A 16,749-nucleotide genomic window follows, 5' to 3' on the forward strand; every position below is an offset into this window, starting at 1 on the left:
CTACAGGATCCCGATGCGGGACGTTTAAAGAACCGTCCGCAAACATCGGTGAAGGTCCGCAGTTCCATCATCTAACAACCCCATGACCCCACCTACTCTCCTGGCTGCGACCGCAGAAAAAGACGCGTCAGAGTATAAACAGGCATAGCCAAAAACCTGACACACACACACACAACTCTGGAACACACCAGAGGTCAATCCAGCACCCGTTTTACCATGACTGACAGGTTAAGATGTGATGAGTTTATTCTAGAGATGCACTGATGTGAACATTTGCCCTGACATTGATATCCAATCATTTTTATTGCTGTTGTGGCCCATAACCAATATTTACTTACATTATATTTCATTACCCTTTCAAACACTTCAGATGATCTTGTTTCTTGCTCTTGGACATCTTGGATCATCCTTCACTGTAACTAAAATATTCTCAGGAACAGATTTAAAACTCATCTGTTCGTCTTTCATAGACATCAGTCTGGATGGAGGGTTCTGCTGGACCGACTCCATGACAAAACTGAAATGAAAGTTTGTTCCAGGATAAAAACCCAGAGAAAACGGATCATAATCTCTTAAGTGTCATTTCAGAAAATTCAACCTAGAATTATGTTACGCAAATTTCATCTTAGCACATTTAAAAACTTTTTTTTCCCATGCTGAGTGGGTTTCTGGATGTGAAATATCCACTATGTGCAGATGGAAATAATCCTCAGGGCAGGTCTGGATGTAGTGCATGTAATCCATGACAGATATTTACTACTTTAATGTAAGAAAACAGAGTACAGAGAGAAAACAATTCAAAAACACTAAACGGTACACATAAACCAAAAAGAGTGGACACTTCCTGCAGGTTGACGACTGTAAAGAGAAAAGCAGAGTTCTGACTAACATTTCTTGGCTTCACTGTTTCCCAGAGAAACGCTGCTGCTCCTCTTACTCTGTAAACACAGTTCTGGTCAGTTCAAGGGTGGTAACAGGAAGCCTCCATCTTTCCATGTCCAACACAACGGAGCACAACACTTTCCACCATCGTCAGAATCCCAGACAGTACCTGGTTGCTCAACTATGACTGGAGAGTCTCAATTCTGTTCTGAGGTCACTCAGTGTTGAAAACAGAGCAAATGTCCATGATGGTCAACTCAGTCCGTTCAGGTGGGCGAGTGTTTATGATTGGTTGGAACCTGAGGCAATATCTTCATCATCAGGTGGACAGGCAATAAAATCCGCCAACATGGAGGCCATCGCTTCATCATCCTGCTGGAGAACAGACAAACTCCAGTAATTTAGCATCATATTCAAACATACAGAAAAACAAAGTCTGCTAGGAAACCTTCAGGTCTAGACGCAGAAACTGGCCTGCAACAATAACTAATGTTTCTGGACGATTAATCGTCCCAGAGGTTATCGTGATAAATGATAACATCGTTGTCTTGAGACAATTTGCCAGTAATGATAATAACAGCGTAATAAGGCAAGAACACATGCTCAAAGATCAATAAACTTTAAATTCTAATGATCATTTAATATTGGAACTGGAAGTGGAAGACATTTGAAATATCAAAAATAAATCAACAAAACAGCAGAAACAATTAATAAATTGAGTTATGAAGTCTCTGGAAACAAAATTAACATAAAACATTTTTTATTTGAGATCAAAATTCCAGACTGAAGACTTTTAACATACAGTTTTTGGTAGATAAATTATAATGAAATTATAAATGAGTCCTCCTGACTACTTCCTGTACCACACATCCAGAGCCAAACCCAGTCCAGCTGCTGGACTGAGTGACTTTAATGTTTTAGTTCCAGCTGCTGTTTTATCCTCCATGGAAATATTTTTCACATCTAAGTTTGGAAACATTTAAGGTGGAATTTTAAAAGAATTATAAAAGAAGAAAAGTTTATTAAAAACATATACTGTAATAGCTATTAATATCTAAAACTTGTGAAATATGACCAACATTTATTGTTCTTTACCTTTTTCTTTTCTGGACTTGGTCCTGCTTCGTCCTCCAGGTCCTCCTCCTCTCTCTTCCGCTTCATCCTTTTCTCCTCCTCAGAATTACTCTCTTCTTCTTTTTCTCCTTCAGGTTTCGTCCATTCTGCTTGAGTTTCATATCCTTGCTGCGTGTCGGTCTGATCCTGTTGAGGATCATGAGGAGCAGCGGGAGTCTCCTCGCCTCCTGATGCTCCTGCTGCAGCTTCTTCCTCCTGCACAACGACTGGCTCGTCCTCCTCCTGAAGCTCCGCTTCCACCGCCACCTCTTCTCCCTCAGCAGCTTCCTGTTCACGTTCAGCCACAGACTCCTGTGGAATGGGACAGAACTTTAGACGGAACGCTTGGCTCCCTGATCACAAAACGCTAAGAAGATAATAAAATCGGAACTGACACACTGAGTCCACCTGTTTGGTTTAGAATTGAGATTCCTCTGGAAGATAAACTCTGCAGCTGATGGACTTGTTCTATTTCAGAACGATGCAATGTTGCGACTGCAAGTATTAATGCTAAATGCTAACATTTGCCTGTTTTGTGTTGCAATAACCATTTAGTGAGTTTCTGTAGGATTTCTTCAAACTGTGTAAACTGTTAACTTGAAAGATCAATAAGGAATTTATTCTTTTGGGAAAACTGGAGGCCAAACATCTTAAAACTAAAGTAAGAACTAAGAAATTCCTGCGTTTACAAGAAAACGCACGCGATGCAAGTCCATCTTTCAGTCTCAATGATCTGCTAAACCTTCCTTGCGATCTAAAACTCTTAGAAGATTTAGATTTAAAATCATTTTTATTCAACCAAGAAGTTTGTTTCTGACTAAATGAGGCAGGTATTTTCTAAAAGACACTAAAAAAGTAAAAATAGTAACAGTTTGGGAAAAAATTGTTTTATTTTTATTTTTTTTGAGAAATTTGAAGTTAAAGGTCACTGCTGGGGTTACACAGACGTGTCAGAACCCAACTGGTTGCTCTTGCTATTGCTCACTAGGTTTTTCCACATGATTTGTTGCATTTTGCTGAATTTTTCTGATAATCATTTAAGTTTCTATAGAACTTAACTTAAAAAGGCTCTAAACAACAGAGGCTTCTTCAGAACCACTGGAATACTGACTGCTACAGCAGAGCCTTCCAACAACTCTTAGAAGAAAAGTGAATAACATCTCATGCCCCTGTGGGGGTCCAGGTCTGGAGCCTACCTGCTGACTGTGAGTGGTGGGCTCCTCCTCCGAGGCCCCGGTGGGCGGGTTCTGCTGGTGGTTCTGGTCCCACTGTGTGAGCTGGTCCTGAAGCTCCCCTGCTGCCTGGGCAGCCTCCTGGCTGCTGTCTGCCCTCTCCTCCAGCGCTCCTCCAGTGACGCACAGAATCTGAGGCATGCTGGGGTCGTCCATGCGCTCGCTGTCATCCTCCCTGTCCCCCCTGCCACCCCCCTCCTCCCCATCCCTTGCCTCTTCCAGAACTCCGATGCTCTCCACCTCTTGGACCTTCATCCTCTCCTCTCCAAACAGAGCTCTGCTGCTCTGCAGCTCCTCTATGCCCCCCTCCGGGTTAAACCCCACCCCCTCTCCCTCTCCCTCTTCCACTCTCAGAGCCTTCTCCTCCTCCTCCTCCTCCTCCATCTCCATGGTCACCTCCTCTGACTTGTCCTCTGATCCCTCCAGAGGAGGCATGTCCCCATCTTCATCCTCGTCTTCCTCTTCCAGCTCTTCAGCCTCCTCATCATCAAAGTCCTCGTACTCCTCCCCCTCATAAAAGTCTTCACTGCCTTCCTCCTCTTCCTCCTCCTCATCCAGACCATCCTCCTCATCCTCCAGCTCTTCATCATCCTCCATGTCCTCTTCGTCTTCATCTTCATCATCAGTGCTGTTTATGTTGATGACGGCTGAGTCCTGGTTGCTGGGTGGAGCTGGGGGTGGGTGCTGGTGGAGGTGGCGGCCCTGCTGGGCCAGCTGGTTCTGCAGCTGCACCTGCAGCGGCATGGCCATGGAGCCAGGGGGTCCCTGGGGCCCCGGGGCCGGGGGCTGCAGCAGCATCTGCTGTAGCTGGGGCTTGACCGCCACGGGGTCCGCCAGGCCCCCAGCAGGAGGAGGGGCGGAGCCGGGGGTCAGTGACGTTACCAGGGAGACCACTGAGCCGCTGGAGGGGGGGAAGGAGTTGGCGGGGGTGCTGGAGGTGGGGACCAGATCGTTGGGCAGCGACGTCACGTCCAAAGAGGCTGGAGCTGCCGTGCTGGGAACCATGGCGACAATGTCTCCCCCTGGCAGGTTGGCACCGGCCCCCACCGCAGCAGACAGCAAGTTCTGGGAGCCAGGGGCCGGATCGTCCAGCTGGCTGTCGGCTCCCAGCATGCCTGGTGGGACGATGACCACGCTGTCGTCTGAGTCGCTGGCCAGAGAGATCTCCACATCCTCTGCCTCTTCTTTGTCGTAGCGGACAAACACAGGTCTCTGGCCATCGGGGGGCCCCAGCCCAGCTGTGTCCGGCTGTGGCTGGCCGTGAGGGGACAGCAGGAGGTCTCCAGGGGCCGAGGCGGGGCCCTGGCCCGGCAACCCTGGAACCAGGGACAGATGGTTCTCCAAAGAGCCCAGCAGAGAGTTGGGGCCCAGGCTGAGCGGGTGACGGCCGGGAAAGGGCGGTCCGGGGGCGGGGCCGCCGAGCAGGGTGGGCAGAGTCAACCTGGGGGCAGGGCCCGGGCCGGACAGGACAGAAGGTGTGGGGGGGGGCTTCAGGGCGAGAGGGGGCAGCGGGAGGGCAATGGATGGAGTCCGGGGGTGGAGGAGGGAGTTACAGACAATCAGAGCCTCAGAACAGAAAGACGAAACCTGATGAGGGGAAGAGAGGAGGCAGAGCGGTCAGTCAGCCTGAAACAGTTTCAAACAGCAGAGAGGAAATGTCTGCTGATGGCTCAGCTGAACACCTGGACACCTGTGTGCAGGTGTGTACCAGTGTGGAAACCAGAGCAACGTTTCTCTCTCTCATCAGTTTGGTACCACTGTGGTACCTGAAAAAGCCAGTTTTTTCAGGTACCTTGAGGTTGCGGTCCAGGCGGCCATTGCTGAGGATGGACACGGCGCAGGTCAGAGGCGGAGGCCAGCATGGAGACGGGACGAGAACCAGGGCCAGCAGCAACCTGCAGGTTAACACAGGAAGAGGCTTTAGCAGATAGGATTCTGGGAAACTGGACCAGAAAAGGACAGACTGGGAACTTGGTGCAAACCTGTGTTATGTGACAGATACAGCACAGAATTGTGGGTAGTTTAATTGAAGCAGAGAAACAATGTCAGTGGTGTGGTCATTTTTTCAATGTGTTTAAAGGGCAGGGAAATTATATATATATATATATATATATACATATATAACTGATGGCCATATATTAAAAGCATCGGCCGATACTGATGAAGGTATATCAGGCAGCAGCATTTGCATCCAAAGAAATACTATGTATAATATTGTATTTCTTTGGCCATTAAAACAGACAGTTTCCTATTCAGTAGTCATAAAGTTTTGACTCATTCTGGACATGTTTTTTTATTTATTTATTTTTTTTAGACGTACCTGTAGAGTTGACGGCGGGTCAAGGCGCTGCTGTACTGTCCACTGACCCCCCCTACAGACTCGCATGCAGCGATGCTGCTTGTCTGCTGCTGCTGGAGGCGCACACACAGCGGCAGCACCACCTCATGGAGGCGCTGCAGGCACAGACAGGACAGAGTCTGAGTGAGGGAGGAAATCCACCTGGCTTCCAAAAACATCATCTCAGCAAAACGTTCATTTCTCTAAAACACCTTCCATTATTCCAGATAGTTAAAAAAAAAAAAAAAAGGTTACCAACAGTCACTAACGTCACTAAACTACAAGTTGACTAGTTTAGCTGTTTGGCTTCATCATCCTGTCAGCTTCAGTTAGAGAAGGATCGACTTTCACAGCACAGCAACATTAAACTTCTTCCTTTGAAGAATATTTTATTAATGTTTTAGATCAAACGTTTTGTTCGGATCATTCTGAAACTTATTATGGAATTATCAGTCTTTTAAAAATGCACCTGAAGACAAAACTTCTTCAGATGTAACTTCAGACTAGTAAATAGACGAACTTGACCAAAGCCAACATGTTGCAGTTCTAGCAGGTTCTTACTTTGTGTATGTCATTCTTTAGAAGCGTCCCACTGGTCTGTATGATGCGTCTGAGAACTGGAAAAAAAAAAAGAAACAGCTCAGAGCCTGTGAGCAGAACAGAACCCGACCCGATCCAATCCATGCTCTGAAGCGGAGGCAGCAGCTGACCTTTCAGGGCTGACAGGCAGGTGTCCTGGTTGGAGCCCGGGTCTCCTTTCCTCTGGAGCGACGCCCCCACCGGGTCGGCCATGACCAGCTGCTTCGTCCTGCGAGGGCCGGGCTTCCCTCCAGGAACCACATCAGCCGACAGCCCCGCCCGCAGCTGGAGGAGACCTTAATCACGGCCTGGTTTCATCTCAGATTTCTTCATTCAATGTGCAAACTCGTTTTACCTTGACAGATTCTGCTCCGGGCGTGATGTCGGCCAGCAGGTGGGTGAACAGCAGCTCTGCATGGCTGGAGGCTCCCTGGAGGACGTTAGCTGAAGCTCCAACAAGCTGCAGCCACAGCTCTAAGGTTCTGTACACAGAGACTCGCACCGAGCTGCAAAAAACAGTCCAAGAGTTAGATACTGCCCGCTCACACTGAAACTGCAGCTCACTGATCCACACCAAGATCAACGCAGCCATCTCTGAATACGTGTGATATAGAAAAGACATTCTGTCCAGCTGTCAGCCACAAGGCCAGAAAACTAATGAGGAACCAAGTATTCAGGGTACCTGGGAAAAATGAACTGGTTTTATATCTCAGACTGGTTAACTCTCCATGACAAACTTCATATATTATTGAATATCCAGGAAAATCATTACGGGGCTGGACCTGGACTGGCCTTGGCAACACTGCCAGAGGAATTCAGATGCAATTAAAAAAACATAATAAAAAATGAAATGGAGGAACCTGGAAATGATCTGAACTGTGATGACAGAAAGAACTGAACAATAAGGATTATTCTAGAAATTATTCTAGTATTAATCTGTACGGCTCTGAAAAAATGTGTTAAGCATGAGAATAAATTCATAATACTGAGAAAAAAATTAATTGGATGAGAAATAAGTCGTTAAAGTTGCCATAGTACTAGAAAAAAGTAGTAATGAGAGAATGAAGTCATGATAATATAAAAATGAAATGGCACATTTATGAAAACTACATAAAAAATAATAAAAATTGAAATGAAGAATGTCGAGCATCTTGTGAAATTATACTTTGATATCAGCTTTACCATTAGGACATAATTAATGTTTTTAATACATCAGCATCAAGTTATGAGCAGCAGGGCTCTGATGTAGAAACAACAGAGTCTGTTTGGAAAAACAAGCCAAGCTGCTCTGGTCCTGATAACTCAACAAAACATCTTTATTCTCCTAATATTATTAATTTATTGTCATAATATGACAACTTTGTTTTATTGTTAGTAATTATAAAAATAATAGCCTCAGTCTGGACCCAATACTCAGCCTTTTCTCTGTTTCAGCTAAAGTAGGGTAGATTTAGAGTGAATTTGACTCCACAGCAATAAACAGGATTCTGATTGGTTGTTTGTTAATCTTGACGTAATGCGTTCATGAGGAGCGCTGAGGCTGACCGTACCTGTAGGCTCTCTGCTGACCAACGGTAGCTTCAGGTAAGGCCGTCCAGGCACACAGCGTCTGAGAAAACAGCCTCTGGATTACAGCAGCGTACTGCACCATGCCGCTGCGCACTCTGAAACACACACACATCATCATCAGCTTTAGCTACACTCCACTCTTTAATACAGAATATATCTCCACATGTTGTGATTAATATTGATGGTGAAAATTATTTTAGAACTGATTTTATTTTTATTATTTACAAAAAAAATTTAAAATTCACCAAAACTCCTCTGAAGACCTTGGTCTTCAGAGGAGTGTGTGAGTGTTTGTTTGTAATATCTTGCTGGGGACCATTTTCCTGACACGTACTACACTGTGGAGACCCACTGCTCCTTGTGGGGACCGAAGCCTGGTCCCCACAAGGAGACTGACCACAAAGGGAAACACTTTTTTTGGGTTAGGGGTTAGAATTAGGACTAAGGTGTGAATTGAGTTTTGGTTACTGTTAGCATAAGGGTACGGTTTAGGCCAGGGGTGGGCACTCCTGGTCCTGGAGGGCCGGTGTCCTGCAACTCTTAAGACGTCTCCCTGGTCCAACACACTTGAATCCAACAGCTGAATCACCTCCTCAGTGCAGTCTAGTTCTCCAGAGTCCTGCTAATGACCTCATTATTTGACTCAGGTGTGTTGAAGTTGAGACACATCTAAAAGTTGCAAGAGACCGGCCCTCCAGACCTGGAGTCGCCTACCCCTGGTTTAAGCTGTAGAAATGAATGGAAGTCAACGGAAAGTCCACACAAAGATAGCCACGCAAACATGTGTGTGTGTGTGTGTGTGTGTGTGTGTGTGTGTGTGTGTGCGTGCGTGTACTCACACTGTGATGAGCTCTGCCAGCACCTCCAGAGTGCTGATGTGAACACTGGGGAGAACCAGCAACCTCAGGCTTCCATCTGCTGTTAAACTCTGACAAACATGATGGGATCAAAATCGATCCGTTAGCTTAGCATCAGGAAGGCTTTATGTTTGAAATATGTTTGACATATTTCTCTCAGCTGTTGAAGGTTGTTGGGTTTTTAATTCTAATGTTGAGTTGTTTCATTGATAAGACAGCAGTTTCACTAATTCAACAGTTTCAAACACTGACAGCACCAAGTCTACCATGAATATTCCTGAGGTTTCGTCTCCATGTCTAACATCGGTTTGTCTCCCTGAAACAGGATCAACCACGTTCAAATTAGATTTGACTCTATTCTCCTCACAACTCCAACCTTACGAAAAGTTGACATCTTATTATCCAAACTGAACTGCAACTACAGTCTATCCACAGAGTATGAAGACAGCACAGGAACACACAGTACATGATCCACCGGATCATTGTTGATTCAGTAGAGATCAAGCCAAATTACAGAAGTTAGTAAAAACGTAGTAAACCCAACAGACTGTGGAAACTTTAATGTGAGTTTACTTACTGTTAAAAAAAATCACCACAATATTTGTTCACTTCATGCATCAGTACAGTAAAACAGTACTGTAGCAGATGTGTGTGTGGTTTTGTTTTGATGCAGTGTAGGGACCATTTTTCCTACAAATACTACGTTGTGGGGACCCACTTCTCCTTATGGGGCCCAAAACACAGGGTCCAGAAGGAGCAGAGCTTTAAGTTAGGGCTTAGATCAGGACTAAGGTAGTTTAGGTCAGGCTTAGGGTTGGACATGGGAATGGTTAGGTTTAGGGTCAGGATGTGGAAATGACTGACAAAAGGAATGGAAGTCAATGCAAAGCCCTTGTGAAGATACAGAAACATAGTGTGCGTGGGTGTGTGTGTGCGTGGGTGTGTATGTGTATGTGTGTGCTCACCGTGCTCCTGGAGTTGACAGCGAGCGCTCGGCACACCAGGTTGAGGATGGGTCTGACGGGCAGATGTACGGCTGAGGCAGGATCCGCTCTGATAAGAGGAACACATCCACAAACATCTCTCTCATGACCACTGCTCCTTAGTCATGCTCTCTGTTTTCAAAGTATTTTAATGTAGCGTGACTGAAACATTTATACTGCTGGTTATGTCAAACTAATCATGTCTGTCAGAAAATAATTTGGGCATTTTAATTCCTTAAAGTATAACCAGGTCGCCAGTAAAATCAGACCCAAATGTATTTCATACTGATGTATGAACTGCTACCCTCAGCTTCAGGGTCAGTGTTTCCTACCGGAGTGTGTGTTTCAGTGCCAGGCAGACAGCTGTGTATCTATGCTGCAGCTGCAGAAGAAGGAGCGGATCCGTTTGATCAAGATGAGGAAAGGGCAGCTCCACACCCGGACCCCGATACTGAACTGCTTCATCTGAGAGAAAAACAGAAATCACCCCACACACACATTTAAAAATAAATCACAGCTATGTGGAAGATGGAACATATCATCACTGACCAAAAACTCTACCTGTTTCAGAACCTTTGTAGATCTGAGCCAGAATGCCATTGGCTGAGGCCAGCAGACATTGAATCTGATTGGTCCATCCTTCAGCTCTGCCGGTCCCCACCGACCTGTCGGCCAGACCCCCCAGACAGGGCAGGCGGCTGTAGCCCTGACAGGCCATCTGAGAGGAGACACAGTGGCAGAGAGCATGGTAACCAGGTAAACAAGTAACCAGGTAACCAGGGGACAGGACAGTTCAGGTTTAGCCAGGGAGACGCACCTCTTGAGTTTTCCTGCTGGTGCTGTCCATTTTGGAGAGGAAATAGGCTCCTAGTTTGTCCTTCAGCAGAAGGAAAAGTCAGCATGCGTCAGATGAAAAGTTTTTGTTCAACATACCAAACGACACGGAGCAAAGCTAAACAGTCAGTAGGTCCGAAGGAACCAGAGCATGTGGGATGCCTCACCTTGAGGGAGCCGCAGGCTCTGGGGTAGTAGACCATACAGGCTCTCATCCCCTCCATGGCTGCAAGCTCACACTGACACCACAAACACAACATCATCATTTCCCTGACCCAGAAGCTGCCTCTTCACATCATCTGCTTTGTAGCACGGAAAATTCAAACATTTCACATATGCAGTGCAATAAAGACGGGAGATCTCTCCTGAGTCACCTCGGTCTTCAGGCCCAGGAGTGACGTCAAGATGCCGAGGATGGAGTTGAGGCCGACCTCCCTGGCCAGCTCTGCTAGCTGACACGAGTACTGCAGCAGGTCCTGCAGGATGCTGACCGCCAGCTGGATGCTCTGACACGGAGCCTGGGACTGCAGCAGCACACAGCATTGGAAGGTTTAGGTCAGGATTTAAATGCGTGCACAGAACAGATGAATGATAAAGAACTGCATCCATTTACAATATACTAGGGCAGGTTGATATGAGCCATCATAAATATCCAAATAATGTAAAACATGTGATCTGAATGGTATGATACAGGGTGCAGCATTCCGGTCATCACTCAAGTCTCCAGAAGGTTTTTGACCTCTCTGTACAGTCACTGCTGTTTAGTGAAAATCTGCTTTTTAAATCCTCTAAATGGGAAATTGTTTTCTCAACACCTCTTCCACAAATGTCTACACCAAACCACAGGTTAGAAAAAACAACAACAACAACAACCTTTCGCCTGGTCAGGATATCTCATTCCACCACAGACACTCTTTCAAATTATTTACATTTTAAATGTTGGTAATGATCATCTGTATTCTCAAAAGCAACATAAATTTTACTTTTACTCCTGTTATCCAGTGCTGTTATCCTGTTACTATTAAATGTTTGAACTTGGAGCGGCTGATGACTGTATTTCTGAAGGGTTGCATTGCATTATGGGAGAACAGTTCAACCACAATGAGGCACTTTTAAAGTGACCAACCTGACATTTCAACTAAAAATGTAAAGAGCCAAGACTTTCCAAAGGAGATTATATTTCATGTAGCTGAATAAGCCAAACAAACAAAGCAGGACATGTTAAAGTTTAGTATTATTTGCAGACACTTATTAAAAAAATAAATAAATAAAAAACATTTGGAAAGAGCAGTAACAAAATCTATAAAAACACCTTCATGAGTTTCCTGAAGAAACACAGTTCAAAACTTAGAAAGTGAACACATGAATGTCTCCTCTTCTCTCTGTGTCTGTGTGTATGTGTGTGTGTGTGTGTGTTTTACCTGGATGACCTGCTGCAGTGAGCGCAGCCAGGACAGGCAGTGCTGCTGGAACAGATCACTGGAACTGTCTTTAACCAGCATGGACAGCAGACACAGCCCCTCGAACCTGCTCAGACAGGAGCACACAGACGATCAGGTCTCCATCACTGTCGGCTCATAACCAATACTGACTGCAACATAAAACCTTATGCTTTTCATCTCTGATCATACTTATGCACTACTTTGCTGTAAGTATTGAATCCCTCCTTCAAATGAATAAACTCTGGTGTTCGGATCACTTCATAGGACGCTAAATAGTAATTAAATATATTTTCTACTCAACAATCCACACTTATCTGCTAGTAGCAGTGGTGGGAAGGACGGCAGGCGTACAGCTGACCTTCAGATCAGCTCCAGAACAGTGCAGAGGGCTGCATCACCCTGTTCAGATAAAAGCAGCAGATGCAGTCCGCCTGACCTACTGTCCCCAGGTGGACATGTCCACTGAAACGTCTTCCTTTCATGACACTTTATCACGTTAGTAGGAACATCTGACGTCAAAAGCCAATTGTTGGGAGTTGTGTGTGTGTGTGTGTAGATAAACGCTCTTTAAATGGACTGAGCCTTTTCTGTCATCTTGACCGCTCAGAGCACTTCACACTAGAGCCACACTCACACATTTACAGGCGACTCGGTGGTAAATGCTTCCAAAGCACCTGGGATCCATCCTACAACCGAAGCTACAGTATGTTGAGAGCAGCAGTTTATCCAGACAGTCAGCTCTGCTACGGCTTGAGCATCATACCTAGCGTGGTGAGAAAAGCACCGTCCTCACCTGGTTTTGCTGGAGCTCAGTTTAGCATTGCTAAAGCCCACAAGCCCCGCGACATCGCTGGCGCCCTGCAGAGATAAACACACAGGTTTTAAACCCATTTCACCACAAACAGCAGCAGCAGCAGCCTGTGAGGCATGGCAGCTCTCCTGCCGCAGGAAAAACAAAGGCTGGAGCAGCTTCAGCCACAGTAAGCTAACAGAGGCAGGCTGGGCAGCAGGGCTCCGCCACGGGCCGCAGGGTTACCTGGGTGGGGAACACGCCATGTTCCCTGTAGTTGGCCAACACCTCGGACAAATACTCTGGACGCTGTTCCTTGAGGACCGACACTAGACCCTCTGTAAGCCTCATAGCGGAGGTGCCATGCATCCAAGCAGAGGTAGCCATTTTCCCCTCACCGCCAATGTGACGTCACTATTGTGCGACCACGTTTCGCTGTCGTGAATATTTCGCGCTTACCACAGAAAGACTAAAGTGGATGGTTGTTAGAAGGCTGCTGTTTTCTTCGTTGCATTAAGTTTGGTTCATCGAGCGCCTTCCTAACCCGGATGGCGAACGAGCGGCTCCGAATCCTGGAGGATGTGGAGAAGGATATCGCGGTGGTCCTACAGTGTGCTGGTGAGGAAACTGCTTTCCCTGCTTTTGGAGTTTCTTGTTTTCTACACCGAGAAAAGTGGAAATAAATACGCCACTGTTGTGTAAATTATACAATATACTATCAATTAAAAACAAGAAATGTTATCACTAGTCATTGAAGATGCTCAGTTAAATCTTTGGAAATAAATCATAGATGCGACAACCTAGTTATTTTTTCTTCAAGTTCAACACCTGTTTGTTTTGAGTTTTGTGTAAATTACAGAAAACCTACATTAAATTATAGTTATGTATTTGAATGACTAAATAACTGGTGGTGAAAAAATGAAGAACGACTATGTTTAAAATAGTGAAGCATCTCAGTCAGTCAGTCATATTTAGCCGCTGCTCAGAGCTGGAGTTCTTTAGGGCTGGGGTCTAAGTGATGACAGCGGCCAGATGAGCTTCCTGGAATGGATTAATACCACCATAAACCTTTAGTTGGATTGTGATTAGGACCGCTTCCTTTTTTGGATTTGATGATAAGCTTTTCTTGAAGAAATGTTGTAACATTTGCTCAGTGGCTCATATTGAGCAGCACCACAAACAGGCTGCTGTTGTTCTGTCCGTTTTGGAGAGGAAATGGGCTCACTGCTGTTTGTGGTGAAATGGGTTTAAGAATCCTGCCTAGGACAGTTAAAATGTCTAAAGCATCTAAAATGCCATTACCCATCTGTCCGTTTCCTGTAATGATAGCCATCTGCCCTGACAGACCAACACACCATGAGGACTTGACCCACTGGAACCCTGCTTCCTTCTGTATCCGTATCAGCCGATATCGATGCGATACATAAAACTGGGCCGATATGATGAAAGGATTTATTCCCATTTGTTTCTGGAGGGGCAGGTTGGATGTTGGTCATGTGACAGTGATAGTGATGCAGCAGGATAGCGGGCAGTTTATCTGAAGCAGAGGCAGGGTGAAGTCAGCGTTGTGCTCCTTTTTTTCCAAAATGTTGAAAAGGTAGTGAAATGTTTTTAATATCTGCAAGTATCAGTCATGAATATCAGATATTGACATCAGCCCAAATTTCCATGTCTGCACATGCCTAATTTTCTCTTATTATATTATGTGCATAGAAAGTCTCAGAGCTTTGGGCCAGAGCCTAAAGAAGAGAAGTTGGTAGACAGCATAATGTAAAATCAACTTAATATTATAAGACATAATGAAGTTTGTTTCTGTACAGGTGAATAAATAATTCAATGTTATTTTAATGATCTGATGATCTTGGTAAGGGCAGGTTTGTATTGTTGTGTGTTAGGAAATCAGTTCATTTGCTTGAGCTAATATTTACTGTACATTAGCACTGATTGTTCTTTTTACTGCTTGTTCCAGCAAACAAAACACCTTTCAAAATATTGTAAAATGAAGGAATTGTTAGTCATTACTTTTGATGAAATTATATATTTGTTCAAATGACTTGTTTTTAAGACTTAATATAAAACGTTTGGTATTTGGGCAGACTTTGGACCCGACTTGGAATTGTCCTGCCTTCACGAAACTTGAGACCAACTTATGACTACCTTGTCACTTGGAATAGTTACTAATGCTGCTCATTAATGTTGGTATTGTGATGCTCCTTTCATAAAGTAGCAGTGAATTTGTGCGTGGTCTGCTCACTGTAAACTTAAGATTGATTTCTTCTATCTGATCTTTACCTTTGATGGCAGGAAACATTGTTCTGGAACTCTCCAAAGACAAACACAACGCCAGCTTCCTGGACAGGCAACTGGTCCAGTTCCAGACGTCAATCAGTCGAGTGGAGAATGAACTGGGTGCCCAGATCCGCTACCTCACACAGGTCAGAAGAAGAAAACTTCTTGCTTTGGTCCATATATATATATATATATATATATATATATATATATATATATATATACATACATATGTGCGACAGACTGGCGACCTGTCCAGTCTGTCGCCAGGGTGTACCCTGCCTCTCGCCCAAAACGTTCGCTGGAGATAGGCCAGATATTTTTTATTTTTTTGTAAAGTGTGTTTAGACAACATTTGTTGTGAAATGTACGCTATATAAATAAACTGAATTGATTATTTCAGCCAATCACTGACGTCCCAAAATTAAGGAAATCTGGCCCAATTTATTAGTGCACTCCTTATGATAATACCTCCAGAGTTTTGAAACAAATTTCCAGCTCTGGTTTAAAAACAATCGTGTCATTATTGTAAGCAGCCCGGACATGTTAACGTTGTTTTCCTCCCACCAGGTTGCTACTGGTCAGCCACACGAGGGCTCCACTTACTCAACCAGGAAGGACTGTCAGATGTCACTGAACAGAGCTGAGTATGCGAAGGTCAAGCTGGGAGAACTGGGTCGGACATGTGAAGCCATGCTGGAGCAGCAGCAGCAGATATGACAGAACAGAGGCCACGTGTCTGCCAGCTGTTACCGTGGTCACCGGGTTCACAGCAGCAGCTCCCTGTGTTGGGTGGGACTGTGTGTCAATGGTGTTCCACAGACGGGGCTTAAAACTGTTGGAGTGATACAAACCAAGACGCTGGACTAAAGGCAGGTTTTTGATTCATTAAATAGTGGTATTTTTTTTAAACGTAAAACTTTCATTTTGTAATTGTAATTTTATGTTATGCAACATTCAATAAACTTGTAAATTTCACTACATCTCCTACATCCAAGTCCAAGTTCCAAAATTCCTTTCGTTTGGGAGGGACTGCAACATCACCTGCTGGCTGAGAACGTCCTGTGGTTCTCACCTCAGAAAAACTGAAATATGATCTTGGTGAACTTTGATCTGGTTAGCTTTTTATGTTTCTTGTTACAAGAAAATGTAATTTGAGGAAGGGGATGGGGAGAATCATTAAACCTTAATCAGCACTGAATAAATAATTGACTGACAGTGTAATTAAGTGTTACATTTTTACAAACAAGTTGTAGTTTGAAGTTGGAAACATAAATAAGTCTGGTTTCAAAATCCAATATGGCTCACAAATGATGAAAATTGAAATTCATTATTTTACTCAAAGCGTGGTCACCAGACATCAAGAAGCACAATAAAAACAGTAAAAACTGCCTTTGATGTTTCCAAATGCAGGTTCTGACCTCAAAAGTGCAGTAAACAGAATTCATCAGTCCTTTGAACAGTGTTAGTCATGTGCTTCCTTTCATGTTTTAATCATCTTGCCAAATATTAGGAATAAAATATCTTCTGAGTACCTTCATTACTTGTATAATAGCTAGATGGAGGAGCTGAAGGATGATTTGTCTCTTGGGTTTCTTTTGGATGGTTCAGTTTTCTTTTGTTCTGTTTTGCATGTTGCTTCCCTTTTTCTCCAGTGTGACATTTTAACACTTTACTGCGACAATGCCAGATTCATATGTTAAGTAGTTCTATGACAACTATAGAATCAGCTAACTGACACACAGGCAGGGGCGGATCTAGAAAAATATTTATGGGGTGGCAAGAGGGTGGCGGGGATTTTTTCAGGGGTGGCAGCATATACCAGTATGTGTATATATATA

At 44.5% G+C, this 16,749-nt stretch overlaps 2 protein-coding genes across 3 annotated transcripts; one reads left to right on the plus strand and one right to left on the minus strand.

Moving 5' to 3' along the window:
* Positions 1–748: 748 nt before the first annotated feature.
* pelp1 (proline, glutamate and leucine rich protein 1) lies at positions 749–13,111 on the minus strand. 2 transcript variants are annotated; one of them, XM_008434960.3, is made up of 19 exons: positions 12,866–13,111; positions 12,623–12,687; positions 11,809–11,914; positions 10,762–10,911; positions 10,555–10,626; positions 10,371–10,430; positions 10,115–10,271; positions 9,886–10,018; positions 9,536–9,623; positions 8,553–8,641; positions 7,695–7,808; positions 6,500–6,650; positions 6,276–6,429; positions 6,127–6,182; positions 5,548–5,681; positions 5,020–5,122; positions 3,192–4,814; positions 1,978–2,307; positions 749–1,254 (listed from the first exon to the last, which is right to left on the minus strand). In XM_008434960.3, the coding sequence occupies exons 1-19, from the start codon at positions 13,004–13,006 to the stop codon at positions 1,165–1,167; spliced, it is 3,816 nt and encodes a 1,271-aa protein (XP_008433182.1). In that variant the 5' UTR covers positions 13,007–13,111; the 3' UTR covers positions 749–1,164. The 2 variants fall into 2 exon arrangements, with proteins under 2 accessions (XP_008433182.1, XP_008433181.1); XM_008434959.3 differs by having other exon boundaries at positions 749–1,257; positions 12,866–13,109.
* Positions 13,046–15,900, plus strand: med11 (mediator complex subunit 11). The gene is made up of 3 exons (XM_008434958.3): positions 13,046–13,237; positions 14,924–15,054; positions 15,479–15,900. Exons 1-3 carry the CDS (start codon positions 13,168–13,170, stop codon positions 15,626–15,628), a joined length of 351 nt encoding a protein of 116 aa, XP_008433180.2. The 5' UTR covers positions 13,046–13,167; the 3' UTR covers positions 15,629–15,900.
* Positions 15,901–16,749: the final 849 nt, after the last annotated feature.

This window comes from Poecilia reticulata, chromosome 18 (assembly GCF_904066995.2).
Source record: "Poecilia reticulata chromosome 18, P_reticulata-male-v2, whole genome shotgun sequence".
NCBI lineage: Eukaryota > Metazoa > Chordata > Actinopteri > Cyprinodontiformes > Poeciliidae > Poecilia > Poecilia reticulata.